The sequence below is a fragment of the Xiphias gladius genome, chromosome 11 (assembly GCF_016859285.1).
Source record: "Xiphias gladius isolate SHS-SW01 ecotype Sanya breed wild chromosome 11, ASM1685928v1, whole genome shotgun sequence".
NCBI classification, from domain to species: Eukaryota; Metazoa; Chordata; class Actinopteri; order Istiophoriformes; family Xiphiidae; genus Xiphias; species Xiphias gladius.
This window is the reverse complement of record NC_053410.1, coordinates 16,986,480-17,006,911: the sequence shown is the minus strand read 5'-3', so window position 1 is coordinate 17,006,911 and position 20,432 is coordinate 16,986,480. Positions and strand designations below refer to the sequence as shown.

Below are 20,432 nucleotides of genomic sequence, written 5' to 3'. Positions count from 1 at the left end.
ATGAGTTCAGAGAATTAAAAGGATAGTACCTTTACTTTTACCTATGAGATTTGATGTAATGTTCCATGAAGAAAGCAGATTCCAGACAAAAAGGGAGAACAAAAGGAGAAGAGACACCAATAAGTGTCATGGTCAAGTAGGAAAAGGACAGAGGAGAGGGGAAAGAGGCTTGATGGCAACATATATGTGTAAATATAAGAGAGGAAATGTGCAACAGCAAAGAGTAACAATGGAAAGTGGAAAGAGAAGAACAATACTTCACATCCTTGCTCTGCTGCATGATAAGGATATGCAGTGGCCACAGGGATGGAAAGATGGAGATAGAATAGACAGACTGTCTGTGCATTACAACAGCGAGGACAGATGAGGATTAGCTTAAAAATATATAAATAAAATAATAAAAATATATACTATATTCCACCACCATGCATTATGTCCTAAAATTGTTAATGCAAATATCCCTTTACTTGAACCACATCATCATAAAACATCAGAAGGTACAGTAAATGTGAATAATTAAAACGAAAAAAAAAAAGAAAATATGGAGAGAAATGACACAACTACCCAGCAGAGTGGGGAGTAGAAAGCCAAATGAGCTTGAAAAAGAGGTCATACAGAAAAAAAGAAGTCACTGTGAGAATGAAAATCAACTAGGTCATTCAAAATAAGTGAAATGACAGCCCATATCTGAAGCTTCAAGCCTGAGCATCGCACAAGAGTTAGAGCCACAAACATTTCTGAGCACAATGGGAGCAGGAGGGACAATGGAGGTAGGATGGGATAAAGGAACAGAGCTCATACCTTGGTCGCCCATCATCAGGTGTGCCAGACCTTAAAGGAAAACAAGAGCACAGTCAGCAGAGAACAAGGGATCATGGGAAGCTGTGTGACACTGACACGCAGGCATCTCTTTCAGAGCAGATGTCTGTGCTACTTGAGGAGCGTTGGGATAAGGGAAGAGTGGGACGGAGAGAAATAGAGGAGGATGCAGACAGGGTTAGCATGATGAGCATTCAGTCAACCAAAGCAGGTTGCAATGCATCATCAGCCACTTACTAGACACCATTCAGAAATCTAAATTCAGGTTGACCTGAGAAGTACGAAGACTACCATCCTACATACCACTGACGGAGAAATCCCTATACACTAATATAGCTGAAACCCATTTTACCTTCACCTTCAACAACAACCGTCAAGTGTCCACATAACATTTGAGTCATACAGGGGAAAAAAAGGACAATGATTGGACATAGTCTGGTCTTCGTGCCATTTTGATGTGCCATTTTCATTTGATTGACATAGTTAACCAGTATGTGTTAACAATTTACAATCAATTTCCTGTTCCATAGTTCGTCTGGCATTCAAGTGACATATTTTTAATGTGGCAATATAACTCGGACACTTTCACAACACCTGAAAGCTGAAAAATGCTGATACTAATTTGCTATCATTGAATCTGACTCCTAGCTATTTGCCTGGCTAACAAAAGCTAGTTGTTATAGGAAGGGGCTCTATGTTAGCTGCAAACTAGTTAATTCCAGTGCTTTCTGTTAGCAGGCTTTTCTTTCTGCTATACAGTGTACTATGGTATTAGCCTGTTTAAAAATATGGGTAATTTCACTGACAAATTAGCGATAACTCACTCTGTCCCCCTGGAATCCTAATACAAGGAAAGTGAACGTTCTTAGTCACTTTTTATGACTACATATTTACTAACAAGACATTTATCATATTCAATCAAATAAAAACTGCATATACTTTAAAATTTATTCAGAAACCTAGCTTATCACATAGCATTAGCTTATGATAGCAATTACCATAAACACACATTAAGGTAAGCAGCAAAGGGGCAAGTAAAACTCAAGTATAATTATATTACACATTGGGCACTTACTCCAATAATCACAGTTTGACATTTTTAATTATTCTATTAATACTGATACAAGGAATTAGTCTATATTGGTCTGTTTTGCTCATAGCTATGATTTGTGCAAGTCTCTAGTAATACTGTAATTATAGTATTTCTCGGCTAAACCTTTCGAAATGATTTTTACTTTTTTTTGTTTTGTCTTTTTTACTTGTACTTTCTTTTTGATTAATTTGATTACCTAGAGTACACCATCCTGGTTTTCAGTATTGCTCTCAGGATCTGAAGCCCTGCTGTTCTTTCTTATTGTGGCAATCAAAGTAAGCACTGAATTTACACCTGAGATAAAAGCATTTACAGTTGGTAGCTTAAGTAAGTACTGCTGAGATGTTTAGAGTTAGAAAAGCTAATTCCAACCTTATTCTTCTAAACTACATGAAAATCTAAATTTAGGTTGTTTTTTTTGTTTTTTTATCACAAACACAAAAAATATCACAAAGATCTGTGCAATGTTTTCACACATTATATGTGAACATACCACTATGTTTTACACCACTAACGATGAAATCCGGATTAATCAGACTTACCAACCCAGCAATATCAATACCATAACCAATATAAAACATTGGCTTACATTCATTTGAGAAGCCTCAGCCATGACAATGTGTAGGCATACAAATTTTAGCAAGAAAGAAAATCAACAATTACAGTAATATACCCACCTTCAGTGTAGTTGTCTTCTGGAAGCACAGACAGGCAAAGAGAAAGAGAGGAAGACATTCATTAAGCAGCATGCAGACTAGTACTGGCCACTGCATGTCATAACCATGCAAGGCATTAAACATCACATGCAAGTGACCTATTGTAACCCCCCACAGAGGAAACGCTGATTTATACATAGGCCTTTATTTTGTTGTCCCCCTTTTTGCTCATACGCTGACCTGGAATACAGGACAGAGCTGTAACTGAATGAGCCCTTCTGAATATTTGATACAACCTTGAAGAATTAAATTCTTTCAAACAAGTCTTTGTTGACAGCTGATTAAAAAAAAAAACTGGCATCACCGTTAAATGATTTAAGAACCAGTATTGATCACGAGGCATAAGATGGTTAGTTCGTAGAAAGCACATCTTGAGGCTTGAGGCCAGTTCAGCTGTTGTGTCAGGGTCGTTAAATCTTTTATTTATGCGACTTTTTTGAAAAAAATATGATGGACTGTAACTGTGGTATCAACAATTATTTAATTCAGCAGGCTCAATGGAATCTATGTGCAGTGGGGTTTTTTTTGTTGCTTTAGTTTTTCTTCCTTAAATAAAAAGCTGCTCTACACCAAATGTGATGAAATGCACTGCGAGAGAAAATAACCTAAATAAATTGAGTTGGCTTTGGTAAAGCTATGCCTCTAAGGTTTCAGAACGGGCAGTGGGGTCTCGTGTTACTGGAACTCTATTCAGGTGATCTCGTCGCAGTACTGAAAGCAGTGACCAGTGAGCACATATTGGAAATGCAAAAGGAGATTGCCTCCCAAATGAAATTGCCCTAACATTAATTTTGGCAATCAAAGTGAGGTTTGTGGAGGTGAGAAAACTGCCATGTAAAATCTGTCACTTTAATAAAGGAGACCGCTTAGGTTGGTAAAGTAATAGCAAACAGGTGAGGTAAACATCATGCTACCAGTGGGAAAAGAAATTGGTTTGACAAAATGATGTGACTGGAAACATGCAAAACCAATGAAATGAGCGTGTGTAAGGGCCCATAGACTACCTATAAAAAGACAAAATTGGTCAGTCAACAGCTCTATTCATCATTAAGTGCTTATGATTTGTCTGGAGACTGATTCCAGATTTCATTTTCAAATATTTTAAATCATAATAGCAGAAATACACAAAATGGTATAAAAGGAAAAAGAAAAATAGAATTTGATGACATTACATTATTGTTATTTCTTCAATAAAACATTCACAAACTGAAATCATGCATGCAATGTCTGCTCAATATTTATATAACAAAAAATGGTCCTGTCAACCCAATTACTGTAACCATGCAGCCAGATAGGCACAAAAGCCCAATTTCCACTGCAAAATAAACTCCTACCTCTTTAAAATGGTTTCTTGCCCAGATTCAAGCGATTTTTTGACCCAAAACTTACCATCACCACAGGTTCCCCTTCCAAATCAGACACCATGCACAAATACCAATCCAAATCCTCATTTTGTGAACAAATTACAGGACAATTGAACAGTTCTCAGCCTCAGTTGACAAAACAGGATCAATTTCATTAAATTTTGTGTAAAATTTGTAAGTTGTTACATAATTTGAAGTACTATTATCAATTAAAATAGTACCTCATTTATCCAAACCCTTATTTTTTGTAGGAAGTAAATTAGAAATTGATTATTTTAATTTTTTATGCAGCTTTCATCAAGCAGATGTATCATTTATCAAGTGGATCATATTTCCTCATTTTTTATTGTGTGGACATCAAGATAAATGAGACTCTGTTGTGAAAGACACTGAAAAAGTGCACTTTGTTCACAAAATGTTGATTGCTTGATGGTGCGAAGCACTCTGCTGAAAAAGCATTCAGACAAGGCAGGCATGAGGCTGGCAGTTGCAAAGTGACCACATGAGAAGAGAAAAGTAAAAGAATCAAGACCATTTGCTGACGTCCGGATCCCAAAGACTGACGATGACTTTTACATTTTGCCAAAATAACTAGTAATTTCCCCCACTGCGTTTCCCTTCTGCAAGTGGCCTTTTTAAGAGCACTGTTTTGATGGTTTGTTTTGTGTATAAGGTTATTGTGCAATTAATACTGTATTTTAGTGATTCCCTTTCTCTAATTATTGGTGATCAAAACCAAATTAAAATCAGGTTTAGAGATACAATGACTGATTTATCCTATTACTTAAAAACAGGTTGAAAGGCATGCAGTATACAGTATCACTATATTAAATCTGATCTGAGCACATTATCTTCACACTAAGAGAAATCTACTCACAATTTAAATCCCAACAGGGGAGAAAAAGTCAATTATGGACAGCAAGTTCTCAAATTGTGATTCATAAGAAAACACAATATAGGTGTTCAGAGAATTTGATTGGATGAAGCATTATACTACAACCATTTAAGCAAATTGCATCTAGTAGTGTAAGTAATTCTTTTGAATCAAACTTCAGCAATCTTTAGTAGCCACAATACAAAAGGTTTCATTTGGTAGTGTTCTGAAGAATAGAAGCTTTTCTCTAACAGCAGTATCACCTGACAGGGACCATTAAAACAAGCCCCCTATCATAGACAAATACACACACACACACACACACACACACACACACACACACACACACACACACACACACACACACACACTTTCTTGCACAAATGTACCCAGCTGGTTACATCCTAATCCAGAGACGTAAATCCATTTAATCCCCTTGACAAAGTGATCCCAGTGCTATTGTGCTGGTAACACTACACCAAAATGCACTCAGCTGTCTATCAGACGATCTGCATCTCTGATGGTCTTATGCTGTTGATCATGCAAATATGTGGTGCATGGCTCATCGAAAATAATTACATTACTGTTCAAGTTGATGCCTCACTGAATGAAACATCTGGTGTGTGACAAGAAAAAAAAAATCAAGAATTGTAAATATATCTATAAATGGATTTTCTTTTCTGTCGGATTTGCCTTCTGCAGATATGATTCAATATAACCTTGACCCTCTGACTGTGAGCTCAAAACTGTGACAACTGATCCAAAGTAGAAATCCATTACTATACACTGCACTGGCTGCCGTCAGCCAGCTCGACTAAATGTCATTAAGACATCCATGTCTGTCCTGTAGTGTGTCTGAATGCAGTTGGCTGAGGCGACATGGAATGAGCAGGGAGGGTTGCGGGTGATGCTACATTTCACATACAGGAGGATGTGTCACTTTCACTAGACACAACATCCAGCAATAGATATAATTCATTTTTCTCCCCCATTTGACAATTTTAGAACATCCTGTCTGCCCGAATCAACCTTTTGTCATCTACCCTTCATGTCATCGGCATTGCAGTGCTTTAGGTTTGTTCGAATTTTTTCCATCTCTGTTATTGCCTTGTTTCAGCTGGATTTAGAGTATAAATTCCAAATTCAAGACGTGTTTATTACAAGCACTCCCTTCATGTGAAGAAGCTTAAAGGTAATACACCCCAAAATTTAATGGTTACTGCCTTTGAATCCGTTTGATTATAATCATGATTCTGGTCTCTCCTGAAAGGAAAGTCTTTGGAGTTAACTATCATAAGGTCAAAATTAATGTAAATGATACTGAACCAAATGTACAGAGGCAAACATGATAGAAATGTAAGGTTTGTTGTCGCCTATTTTCTTTTGCTTTTCTGTCACAGATAGAATCACGAGGCTTCGTGCTTTCAAATGATGTCTACTTTGTCAAGGTTGAGTAAAGACTCAACTGCGTGCCATCACAAATAAGCTAACAACCACCCACCACCCAGCCCGTATTCAGACTGCTGCTTGTTAACATGACACCCACCAGGACAATATCTATGTGTTTCTTTCATCCTAAATTCTTTGCTCAAAGATTACATGTAATTACAATAATTGCTTTCAGTTAAAAAATTATTTCTGCAGCATGTTCTAAGAGAACGTAACTGTGTGTGTAATGTAGCAGCTGTTAAACAAATGGGCCCATTCGCACTTAGAAAGTTTTGTATTTGAAAAACTGAAGATCTGACAGTCAAACTTTACCTTAAACCTTTAAAAAAGTATAAGTTTGACATCAAAAAATGTATGCGTTTTCATGTTCTGCACCCGTAATGGACCACTTGATGCAGTCATTATTTAGCGAACTGTAGCTTCATTTTTTTCTCTCACAGTATTATCAGTTAGGACGCGAGAGAGTCACTTAAATAAGGGCATGCTGCATTAATGTAAAAAGTATTATTTGTGTAATTAAATGAAAATAGGCCATAAATTAAATAATGTTCAATAATATGAATTATAAAGCGACTGACACATCCTAATGAAACTGTTTCAATTCCATTTGAAATAACCTCAAACTGAAGCAGTTTATCAGGCCACTATTTTCTTCGTGGAAAAGCTGAAAGTCAAAGCCTTGCCCGGCTAAAAAATTCTATGCAAAAATCCCCTTAAACATGCTGCAGAGGACCTTGCGGGTGGACAGCTGCAAATGACAGTAAGAGCTAACTGATTGAACATGTTTACATAACATCATATGCAATGTGACGTCAGTAAACTGCACAAAACCAGCTCATGTGTGCCAACCTGGCTGTTTAATTTAAAAGACGAGGGAAGCATGGTAAGCCCAGTCCAGTTTGTGTTTCATTCGAGAGCTTTAATTTGTAATAGTTATTGGACAGATGATTAAGAGAGACTCCTGCTCACTTTCTGCTATTTTACTGATAGACAACAATTTGATAATGCAACTCAATTGTGTCTTTAGTACTCCTCTTGACAAGTAAACTGAACCTCAAAAAACTGGGGAGTTGCACCTTTAAAATTATTTGTGCAATACGTAAGTACATTCTCTTCATTGTCTCCACTGACGAAAAACTAATAAAATTCTCCATCTAAAATCTCTTTAAAATATATTGGATAAAATAAGAGCTCTTGTTTAACTTTTCCTTTTTCTGCAGTGTTATTAATCAGGCGGGTCCTAATGTCATCATCATACATGCAATAACAAAAGAAGAACAAGAGGCACTGAATCCCTTGCCAGCCCATTAGACAGTTGTAGAATTGAAAAATACCAGCAGAAAAGATGCTCTAAAATCCCCTGTCGCAGAGGCGCTTTAAAGGAAAATGTAAAAGGTCAGAGCTACCAGAAGATCGATCTGCTGTTAAATTACAATTTGGACCAAATCAAGAGTAATGAATATAAGTGAGGGCTCATCTCTTAGTACCTTAGCATAAACCTAGCGCATCTATCTAACAGAGGAGTGTTAGTGGCATTACACAACTCACCATCTCCCTCATTAAGAGTGGAGAGATATGAAACGGGCTGAGTGAGCAGCCACTCTCATGGAAATTGATAGCTCCCACACCTGTGGCTATACTGCACAATTTCTATTCTCACCAGCTGAGACCGTCAACAGTGCCACATGCACACTTCCGTAACAATACACTTTTCATATCACTTTTTTGTGAGATCACGCTACTGACACTGGATGCCTCAAAAATGTTTTCTTTCTCGTGAGAATGGGACAATGCTGGTCACACAGGCACTTGATAAAAATATATACGTATATTTTATCATTTTACTAATTAAATATACTCAAACAGTCAAACAGGGTTAGTAATTTAATTAATCTTATTTTGCAACTACTCTGGGGTTCTCAGGACAGATGGTGTGTGGACGATATATTCCAATCCAGATATTTCTAAAGAGACAGACCAAACAGGAAGGATTGTGGGAGCAGATGTGCTGAAGACCTCTCCATTCTTTTACATCTTATGGGTTAGAATGATCCAACAGGATAATCAGACCAGCTTATACAGTAGATCTAATAACCTTAATCCTAGGCTTGACGATCTATCTAGGATAGTATTACAGATGTGGAGTAAATCTTTTTTGCAATGCAGTAGCTGTTAAACACTTGAGTATTAGGCCCTGGCAGAGAAATTAAGAAATCCCTGTAAACCACAAGTCTGTAAGTATGGACTCAGCTGGTTTGTAACTTATTAGACATGATTTCAGAGCTTCATGTTTGAGCAAAATAGACCAATGTTCACCAAGCACCTTTTCTCGCTAAATATGCTCAGCAGTTGCTTAAGGAAACTGAAGTTGTGGCTGCCACTGTTGACATGGGACAAATCCCTATCTGAAGTGCGGCCCTTCAGCTGAAGTAAAAAAAAAAAAAAAAAAGTATTAATAAAGCCCACTGAGTATTAAATATTAAATAAATAGTTAAGATCTAAGTTCTGTTAACATTGAACTACATCCTTTTCCATTATAAATGACAAAAATGACAGAACTGTAAAAAAAAAAAAAATAAGGCTCCTGATGTAAATGCAACAAGTGCTTTCTGCCAGAGAAATCTGCTTTGACTGCAGTACTGTTTTAATCATCGTATTATAGAATTCACAGTCTATCTTAAGGGTAAAGATATGGATATTGCAGGAGGGAGCAGTCTCCTACTCGTAGTTTAGGTGGAAAAACCCTCGAAATGTGACACCTAACCTACACTACACTGTAGTCAAGTAAAGTTTATTTGTACTGTTACAGTCACAAAGGGCTTCAAAGTCATGAAAACTGTTCCTGAAAACTGATTCCTCTTTGCTCTATCATTAGCATGACAGCTTTCAAATTACGGCAGTGCTCTTCTGACTTGTTTTTAGTATTTCATACGAATCTCATGAAGGATGACACCCAACAAGCAGCATCAAAGGCAACTGACTTTCAAAGTGAAAATATCATCTACAGCCTGGAATTTAAAGAAGCAATTTTTTTTTTTGCCTCTAAACAGCCCTATTCTGTATCAGTTTAGGGAAGATCAAACCATTCAGATTGCATAGGAAAATGCATGCAAAAACGCAAAGTGAAAAACAAAGAAGGACAATTAGTTTAAAGCCATAATTTTGCCAGACGTCATGCATACATGACACGTTCATGGCAGTGGTTGAGAGATAACGGCATATAAACAATGAACTATGCATCTTATGATATACTGTAAGTTCCATAAGTCAGCTTAGCATGCCTCCCTAAGAAACATAGTGGTGTATAGCCCAGTTTAATGTGAGCGTATGTGTGCTCGTGTGTGTGTATGCCATTGATATTTGGATGTGTTTATTTGTGCTGTGGGACGAATCCCGTTAAAGGAGGAGTTTGGTGTCAAAGAATTTCACAAACACCCTTTGACAGTCGGGAGCAGTTGTATTTAAACAAGGCAAAAATCCTCCAGGAAAATCCCTATAATCTTTTGATCCCAACAGGCTATCTGTCTTTGGACTCAGAGACAGCAGTATACTGTTAATCTGCTTTTGTCTGAATGAAGCTGCAGGAGGCTTCTAGACAGAGTGACACTTTCAGAGATACAGTGAGGTCACGTGGTGTGTGCTCATACAATGACAGACTTGCTTGAAAGGGAGCCCTCCTTCAAATTAAGAATTTATCTGCCTATACAGTGTGTCTCAAACTGGTTTAATTCATGCATGTAAATGTGAGGAAAGCTACTGAAAACTTAAAGCCACGTGATCAAAAATCATACATGCAACTCACATGGAGGGGTCCATATAAATCATTTAAAAACTATAGTGTTGCTTTTGAGGTGTCAAACACAAGATACCAATTGAAATCAATACATTTACCGTACATTTTCCATTTGTGTTTACAGTGACTAGGAAATGACAATTTACCTTGACTCACCAAGTATTCTCTTACGCACCTGTGTGTATACAGGTGTGTAAAAATCATTGTTCCTACATATTCAAAGTTGATTCAAATTCCAAAACTGGATTGATATACAATTACCTAACGTATTCTCTACAAATACCAAGGTTTACCAGAATAATAAGATTAGCCACAAGATATTTCCTACAACTGTAACCTTTGGGACACGTCAATTTATCTTTTTAAGTTGTTAATTGCACATTGTCTTTTATCTTTAACTAATCAGATTTTTTTTTTCTGTTTAGTTGTTGAGTCACCCAATATAAGCCAACCTCTCCACTCTATTGTTGCTTCCAGTGTGTTTAGTTGAACCGTCCTCGAGGATACAACTTGGCACCAACTGTGCAGTACTGACTTGAGGCATAAAGCCATAGTGTAAGCCAAACAGAAATCTCTCTTTGATATGCTTTGCTTCTTCATACAGAAATAAATACGCAGGGTTCAGACGCTGAACAGTCCAACAAGTTCCGTGCTAGAGGTCCTGTACAGCTGCTGAATGGTCAGGGTAGCCAAATTATTGATTTAGTGTACTGAGAAACGGTTCTCCTTGTCTGCATGTACACAACAGAAGGCCTCTGTCTGTCAGTCATTGTAACCAAATTGTTACATTAAAGCTGCACTAATTCATATTTTTTTGGCAAATATACATCAAATGACTATGTGTAATTTGAAAGGAGTCGCTCCTAGTGACAAATCCACAGAGAATTATCACCCAACTCTGCAGTTCACCTCAGCTCTATAGAGCCTTTCAGCGTTCTTCAGCTCATTGTTTTTGTTTTGACGGCTCACAACTGTACTGTTCTGGTTTGCCACTCACATCAACCTCATATTCCAAATACTGCAGTCAGCTGTTTTCATCTAAACAACTTTGATAAAAGGGTAGTTAATAGGGCTTGGATTGATATTTGTTGGAGATGTGACTTCAGGTGAATTCTAATGTTGCTCTGTGTTTGCTGGATGATTAACTATGCAACTGTTTGCTATGTTTGCCATATCAACTTTCGATAACGTATCTGTGTTGTTTGCAGCTTTTTACACCGGCCTAAGTGGCCAAAAAAAAACCTAATTTCCTCCACCAAGGAGGTTATGTGATCATGTCTGTCTGTCTGTTTGTCTGTTTGCTTGTTTATTTGTTTGTTTGTTTGTCGGCAGGATTACGCAAAACTTACAGAACTGATTTGCACAGAACTTGGTGGAGGGATGGGGCATGGGCCAGCTAAGAACCCATTCAATTTTGGGGTAGTTCTAAATCATTTACTATGAATTTGAACTTTTTCATCTGATGTCTGGTGTACATTGTTTGACTTTGGTCTTGGCCGATGTCTGCGCTCTACTGAACGCATTTTCTAGTTGCTGCTGTGACATCTGGAAGATAAACTGCTTCACCAACTCAATCTGGCTAAGTAAAGTAGCAAAAAGAGTAATATTTACATTAGGACTGCAGAAACAGCCACAAATTGTTCCAGTAAATTGGGCAAGGATTTCTTGTTAGCACTGGGTAAGCTTGCTAAAATTCAGAACTTTTTTCACCAAAAAAGCTTCACTAGTTTAATCTAGCTACACCTCACATATTCGCCTGCAAAGAAATAATCACCAGACCAGACGCTGGTCCAGCAAGTATTCTATGAGGTTACCATTTGACTTGTGAAAATGCAGGCTGTACACTACTGTGAAAAAAACCTCTCAGTCCATTCCCAGTATTCAATTTGCATTACGACATTTCACGCCTCTTCCTCCTCCTCCATATACCAAGTGGTGTTGTAACAGGTAGTGAGTCATGGTTGTGACCGATAATGCAAAACACCACCTCTAATGTAATCAAAGGGTTCCCAAAGTAATCACGTGTCAAATTCTACTTGCAGAACACTTTCCTAGACAGTCTCATTGCCACTGATTAAAAATAAAATAAAATTAGAAATAGACCAAGTCAAGGAACCAGTGTCATGAAAACATAAAAGGGACCAATGACATATACAAAAACATCAGAAAAAATGCATATTACATTATATGTATATGTAAAATTCACTATGTAAACACTATGTAAATACTAGTCCCTTGAGATATTTTTCAGAAGTTGTACATAAATTTGTGACACTGTAAGTTACGGTCAAACTATTAGCTGCAGGAAAAGATTCAGGAAAGGTTCCTAAATTTGATAATCATTTCTCAGTCATCGACCTGAAACCTAAAATACCAATAATCCTGAATCCAATTTGCTGTGGAAAAACATCAACAATGACCGAGGGATGGTCAAAAAGTTATGTTGCACTATTCCTTCCTTAACATGGCAGGCTAAGTTAATTAAAATTTTCACATAACCAAGCCAGCTGATGATTATGATTCAATGTGAAAATAGGTGTGACATGACTCCACTTAATGTAGGCATCAGTCATTCTTGGTACACCGTCATCATGCATTAGCAGCTTAATCAAGTGGCTTAAGTCAATGACTGACGTTAGTTTCAGGGATTTCTAGCTATATCTTTACAAAGACCTAGAAGCTATGCTCTCAGCTAAATTCATTGAATTAAATTGCTATTCAATCACAATTATTTACTGTATCGAGTCAATGTGAGTTATCCTGTGAATTACATAATACACAAAATGAAAAATAACATGATGTACGGTCTTAGTTGAGGTCTGCCCTACTTTTTTTTAACCTGGACTGATTTATGTTTGGCTAATGTACGAACACCAACATCATTCCATTTTTATCAGGATAAAATATGGAGCTATGCAATGCATCTATGTTATTTCTCTAATGAGAAACAAGAGGACAGATTCTGGGAACTTACTGGCCATAGAACAGTGCATTTAAATAATTGTTTTAACCGATCAAAGGGATTTATGCGTCTGTGCTTGTGTGTGTGTGTGTGTGTGTGTGTGTGTGTGTGTGTGTGTGTGTGTGTGTGTGTGTGTGTGTGTGTGTGTGTGTGTGTGTGTGTGTAAATGCAATGTGCAAGCTTGTGGTTGGACAGGGGCGAGTTGACAGGTCTGGTGGAAAATCCTGTAATCCTTTCATCTGATCAAAGTAACACAACAGCTTTTAAATTATTTAATGGAAAGGTACATTTTAAACTTCAATATACTTTACAGTTGAATCAGTGTATGGGCATTAGGTAAACTTATGAGAGGATAGATCTCTATTACTACGCCTCTACAGTTTGTACAATTAATTTTGTTTGTCTACTACTGAATACAGATTCTTATTCTGACTGGGATGAGACCATTTATTTGAGAATACTCCCGACTAGTACATTCGCTTTATTGACTAAATGAATAAATGATTGTCTGGTAAAATTTTCCATGCACAGACATTTTCAGTAGTTGTCATTGTTGCTTGCCTCCTCCATTCGGCTCAGGATGGTGAGAAAGCAAGCAGCAATACCACATTAGCTTGAGGTGGAAAAAAATCTATGTACTTGCTGGAATACTGAATTAGCCAAGTGCAATTTGGTGGATGCTTTCATCCAAAGTGACTTAAGGTACCATGAGTTCATACAATTTCAGCATGGATGGCTCCACTGGGAATTTAATCTCTACATCTTGCGATGTTAGTGCCATGCTAAAATGAGCTATAAAGAGCTACCAGCCTTTCTTCCTTGCAGGTGGTATTACCAAGTTTTTATATGTTCTAGTGTCAAATACAGTGTCGCTAAAAACACGACTGACAAAAACATTAAATATAGTCTTCATGTTGATGAAGAGTTCAGCATGGACTAACAGTCTAAAAGTGGTTAAACTCAAAAAATGACAGGTGTCAAGAAATCTCATTGTTAACTCAGAGCAGTAGCTCTTTTTTGCTATTTACACTTAAAACAAACAGGATTGCTGCTTTTTCCTCGTTTTTTACAGGCACAAACAGAACAATGTGAATCAGCAAGGCTAAACATTCCTACTTTTGAGACTTAACTGATCTCTATGCATTCTTTACGTATCGAAGCATATTTTGGCAATTTCAGGGGCCCTTTGTGTGTTACACATTGTTTGTGCATTTCTAGTCCTGCAATCTGGCTACATATAGCTAGATTTAAAGCTGCACAAATCATTAATTTTTTTTTCTATCTAATTAACAATGGATCAAATGACTGTGTAATGTGGCAAGGGCCACTCGTAGTGACAAACCCACAGACAGTTAACACCCGACTCTGCAATCCTCTCAGCTCTGCTGACCTTTATGGCATCTTTAAGCTCATTTGTCCCAAGTGGCCAAAAACATCAATTAATACCGCATTTGGTCTAGAAAACATCAACTATGACCAGTCCAACCAGACCAATCAGCTAACAACGGACTACAAACATATATGATGATATAACACACTGCCTCTCAAAACTCCCAAACCCTTTAAAGTCATTGTTAGACTCATGAATGGGGGTGATTGGTTGACTGTATAAGTCTAACTGAGTGCCTGCTTATATGTTTTGCATAATTCCATCAAACAGAGCAGGAGCATGACGGAGAGTTGAGTTTTAGTCCCACACTTTGCTTTATGGCTGTCTGGGGTGACGGCAGCAGACAGCCCTACTGACAGATTGCTTGTTTGTCTTTCAGGCTTCTGTTGTGTAATCTAGTGGATCTAATGACTTGCATTTAGTAACCTGTAGTTTCTCTTCCATAGTCTGACGTGGTAATTCAGGCAAGTTAGATATAATAAGTGAGCAGATTTACAACATTGAATACAGATCTTCAGGTTGGGGGTTTTTCCTCCCACCGTCTTGACACTTGCAAAATGAGCCCTCCAGTCTGGGCAACTCCTGAATCTGGCAAAAGTGACTCCTTGGTCACTGTCACTGCAGCACAGCCAAAATTAGGATGAACAGTGTAATATTCAGGGTTTCAATTCTTAGGTTACAGTTAGGTTTTTAGAAAGACAGGACATGCTTACTTATCAAATTTCAGATCACAAAGCTAGTGAGAGAATCAACTCCCCTATAGGCACATATAGACACGCTACATGGGAATTGATTAGACCATATTTTTAAGCCTTTTTTTTTTCATTTTTATACAGAAGCTTTCATCTTAATGACTAGTACGGATCTCTTCACTACTGTCATTGTATATTCACTACATGGACTTCTAACTGCTCATCCTTCATGCAACACAAGGACAATGTCTTTAACGTAATTCATCTTAACACTGCAATAAGATAACCAATTCACTATTTCATTGCTGTAAAACTATTAACATCAGTAGCAACACTGGTGTGAAAAATATGATCTCTTCCTATGATTTCTTGACTGGTGAAACATACTCACTCACACACACACACACACACACACACACACACACACACACACACACACACACAAGAAATACATATAGTGTATGAGAGCAGCAACCATGGTTTTCAAGGCATTATTTAAATTAGAACTACCCATAAACACAACCCCTGAAATTTAACTTCCCAGGGTCTACCGCTTCCTAATCTAATGTGTTTGTTCCATTATAGCACACAAGGGTTTAACTGTCTGTTTCCTTTTTATTTATTGAAACCAGTATTTTTGTTGTTTAAATATATTTTATGAGCTGTATTTAAAATTATTCTAAAATTATTTCACAGCTTATGTTTTTAATGTCTCTCTGTTGAATTTTTCTGTGACAATGCTCTTGAGTGACAGGTAGGATCATAAACAGACACAGTTTACAAAACTAGTTTGCTTTGTCTTTAATGACTCCCATGACTTGATAGTATCAAGTCATACTTATATTTCTAGAGGACTATGAGCCATTTTATCTCAAGCAAATAATATTAAGTTGACCTTTGGAAATGAGTGTTTAGTAAGTAAGGCAGAGAGAAGGCAGAACACTGAGTCATACTTTATAACTGAATCTATATATCTGAAAATGAATAGGCTTAAAGCCCAGGATCTTTGTCATTGTTAAAATATCATTATTATCATCAAATCATTGCTGGTGTATTTTGTATTAAAATGTATTATCAATTTATTGCATGAGTTTCCTAACTACAAGAGTAGCTTCCCTGAGATAGACCTTTCATCTGCCATTAAATGACTGAGTATGCATTGTGATTTACAATGTCCAAAAAGAGTAGGAGTCTCCTAAATAGGCTGAGGCAGTTGTCTTGTTTGGATTTCCACTCCTCTGTACTGGAACAAGCAATACTTTCTCTCCATCTTAGAGCATAGAAAAAATGCCAAGTGGACTCTTGTACATTCTCATAAACTCTTGACTCTAGAGGCGGGAAAAAGTGTAATCAACAAATGTAATGTCTTCTCAAATACCAATGCCAAACTGATGTCTCACAGTGAACCAACTAACAGGTTGGCAAGCCTTTTCTAACCAGTGCCCAGCTTGGAGAGAGGTTTGGTAGGCAGTTTTTGTCAAATTAAGACAAATCTGAAATGTAATTTACAGTCATATCCAGAATCTAACAGAACAAGTTAATGCAATAAATAATGTCAACATTACAGTAAAAGACTTCAGACTGTAGAGAGTGTGCACTTGAAAAGAGCAAGAAAGAGAACAATAATACGATTTGGATGGCATGTCCAAGTATATTTATTGCCACAGTTAATTTTTGATCTGGATTTATTCAGGGTGCTTTGATGCAGTGTGGCAATGCAGCATGCTATTTCTCACTAATGTGGAGTAGTTTAAATAAACAAAGACTTAATGCTGCCCGACACTAAAATCCTGTTATTGAACTACAGTAACAATGATTCATTGTGTCAGTGCATGAGGCTGGTACAAGAGTCTATGTTCCCTCCCGAAAACAAAACCTGAGTACAGCTGCAAATAAAACATAGCATACACAGTATGCGTAGAGGACATTTTAATTAGAGGTGTTTCGTATTTGCCTCTATAACTAATGGCAATTAGATGGGAATATCTTATGCTGCAGTAGTAGGTTACGCAGCCCTGGCCTAATCAGCTTATTGTTAATAAAAGATTTATGTGCTTGAATAAAGATAAATGAACTCATGAAATTAGATGTAAATTACAAATGGCCAATGTTAGCCTACAGGATGAGCCTTAAAGTCCATCTGTATTTGAATAAACTTGAAGAATAAATTTAAAAAAAAAAAGAACACATAAACACTCACACCCCTCCCCCGTCAACGCTTGGCCTGACCAACAAACCCGCTCCTCCCCATCACAGCAGTGAGCTGCCAACCTGTGGGAGGCTCTGCATTGTATACCTTGAATACTGATACATTTTCTATACAAGCAATACTAAGGATGAGAACCAAAAGAGACCCTGATATCATGATCACAATATTTGGCCTCAACAAAGTGATACTATTCTTGCCTCTTCAAAGAACCCCATGTTCTCTTTGTGTATCGATTAGCTGGGTCTCTAGCTATTCTCTTCTCCTGCAATACACTGCCGACTTTTTTATCAGTTAGGATTATTAAATCATTTAGGTCCACAGCTTTGACGGAAGACTTGGCTCAGCCATGCTACAGTTTTTTGTTTCTAGAAAATGATATGACAATGATAGATCATAATTCTGTGTGATTAATGTAGCTTAATGAGCTTGAAGTAGCAACGTATTAATAACGACACTGTTATCCACTGGCAAATGATACAAAACCTCACCCAGTTAATACTCGGGGTCTCTTCTGTTGCCAACTATACAAATCTATTGTGCGCTTTTTGTACTGTCTGAAGTCGATGATATCATTGATGTTTACTCTATCTGACTTTTAGATAACTACTCCTTCTCTTGCATTTGAGGTAAGCCATTGGAGATGATGTTTCATAGGTCAACCAATCCCCCTGGATAAGAATGGAAGACACCTTAGGGGATGGGAAATACCTACATGTATTGCTAATGAGGCCTTGCAGGAGAGTCACTCATTACAAACAACTGTATTGCAGATCAATGACACACATGGTAAGACTAACTCAAACATATGGCTTTAGCCACGCAGAGGAAGGGAATACATTACTTTAGGACTGATGGTGATTACAATAGGGTACTTGAATTTGTAAATTCAGTCCTCGGTTGTCTGAAAAGGCTACAGAGGACATGTTGTACTAACTAAACTGAATTCAGATGTCTTACCTTCACTGCAGTCCTTTCCTTGGAAGCCGGTCCGAGAGCAGTCACATGTTGGTTCATTGTTAATTAAACTGCAGACCCCTCCATTTAAGCACATGTTGGATGTACCACAGAGGTCCTTTAAGACTCCTGCACTGTTGATCATTACAGACTCTGTGTTGTTGACCTTTATGTCTGTTATCCATCCAGTGAAAGGCAGCTGATCCTTGACTGCAGATGATGTCAGTCGTAACGCCACAGATCGTAATTCCGGTGGTATTCCGCCAACAAACAAATGGCTGAAAACAGTCATATCCCGTCTTTTTGACTTCACCTCGACCCACTTCATCTCATTGTCCACCATTAGAGTTGTGTTCTTAAAGTTTCTCCTTACTGTGACTGCGTGCCATTGGCTATCGTTGACCGCTGTGTCAGATATGACAGTTGCAGGCTCGGCACAGAAGATGGAGAAACGAAGGCTGAGTTTACCATTCAGTATGAGAAGTTCTAAAAAGTCACAAAATCCTTCATCATCGAAGTAAACTAGAAGCCCATGGGAACTCTTTGTTTTCATATTGAAGCTCATTTCACTTTCGCAACAGGCATTCCACACTGGAAATCTAGCCCACTGTCCCTCAGCACCTGTGAATTCTAGACAATTGCCTGTTTCTACAAAGCAACAAATTAGCAGCCCAACCCATATAATATGGGCACCATGTGGCTTGTGTAAAACCATTGTGTGATCACAAATTCTGTGAAGGTAGATAGGGTCTTATAGGGATGAATTTACTTATAACAACCTTTGCTTAAGCAGGGAATGCTGGATTGACTGTGAGCGAGTAGACTGGCATATAACTGACTGTCTACATGGATAAACTAGTGTGAACTGATGCATTGTAAGAAAAAAGATTAAATGCTATAATATATTTGCATAGCAATAGGATTGGCCAACACTTATTTCATGGAGCAAATACCATTACCTCACACTGTCTGGGCCACTGGCCAAACCTCTCACTGATCGTGCCAAAATGGTTTGAACTGTTTAAAGGTCCTCTCTGCCATGGCTATTTAGGGCAAAGGGACAAGGATTCAAATATCCATTGGGCACACTTGGTTTAATTTATGTAATTATGGAACAGTGCCTTCAGGTGCCAGTTTGAAGGTACACAGTTTCACTTGAGCTGAAATGGTAGCTTTAATCTTGATGTTCATGCTAACATTCTTTGGCGGTTAACTAAAAGCCTTGCTCGGGGCTTTTCACCCTGCATCCTCTGTAGCAGTGGGAAAAAAATGCAATATGGAGCCACGCTGGCGATAAGCTCAGCAAATGAAGCAGACTGTCTGTCTGTCAAGGAAGTCCTCAGTCCCAATGCTCTCTGCAAAAGAAAAGCAAATTCAATACACGATCAGCATTTCCATCATATCCATTTCCAAATCCACTTTGGCCAAAGCCTTAATCAAAAGTCAGAGTTAATACTATGGTTAAAGCGGAGGCACCAATCAGGCGCTTGTATGCAGAGAGGCCTTTGTTACGACAAACAGGAGCCCTATCATTAGAGTAATATCACCGGGGCTTTCCAGGAAGCATACGGCAGCAGTGGACGGTCAGTATCACTGAATCCACGCATTACTGTGTCGGAAACATTGGGTTTTAACATACAGTCTTTCGAAGATTAAAAAAAGGAAAAAAAAAAAAAAAAAAAAACCTGCACATATTCGTGCAACATAATAAAAAACGAAGTGTAAATGAGGTTTTTTGATCTATGTGCCCTGCATCCTTAAGCATCCTCAGACGTCTAAAACAACTCCTGCAGACAGTTTCGGTCACACCAAAGTAAAAACGACAAAGGCTGTTTTTACAACTCTCTCCTCTCTCTCTCCCTCTCTCTCCTGTTTTTTTTATTTTATTTTTTCTTTTAGGAACACTACTTTTGCTTACGCTGGGTACAACTTCTGCAACCGCGATGACCATTACCAGCAGCATTCCGACATGCAGGCTCCGATTGACTGGCCTGCCCTCTATCGAGGACCTAACATGAGGGAAAAGTGCGTCATTTGATTCACAATGGTCGGATTGTGTCAGACGAGCCAGCCGGGCTGCCACTGGGTCCCAGTCAGACCCCCAAATCTGCTCCCCG

The 20,432-nt window shown here is 38.0% G+C and overlaps 1 protein-coding gene across 22 annotated transcripts in view; it reads right to left on the bottom strand.

Moving 5' to 3' along the window:
- Window positions 1–19,292, bottom strand: part of LOC120796508 (neurexin-1a) — a 241,461-nt gene extending 222,169 nt beyond the window's left edge. For 9 of the 22 annotated variants that reach the window (XM_040139431.1, XM_040139432.1, XM_040139438.1 and 6 more), the window contains exons 1-4: window positions 18,319–19,292; window positions 2,590–2,607; window positions 802–831; window positions 30–41 (exon numbers count right to left, since the gene is read on the bottom strand). In XM_040139431.1, coding sequence (XP_039995365.1) covers window positions 30–41; window positions 802–831; window positions 2,590–2,607; window positions 18,319–19,030 — 772 coding nt within the window. In that variant the 5' untranslated portion in view covers window positions 19,031–19,292. Of the gene's footprint in view, window positions 1–29; window positions 42–801; window positions 832–2,008; window positions 2,030–2,589; window positions 2,608–11,593; window positions 11,612–18,318 lie in introns of all 22 variants that reach the window. The other 13 variants (XM_040139428.1, XM_040139429.1, XM_040139439.1 and 10 more) reach the window with 6 other exon arrangements.
- Between the last annotated feature and the right edge of the window lie 1,140 nt (window positions 19,293–20,432).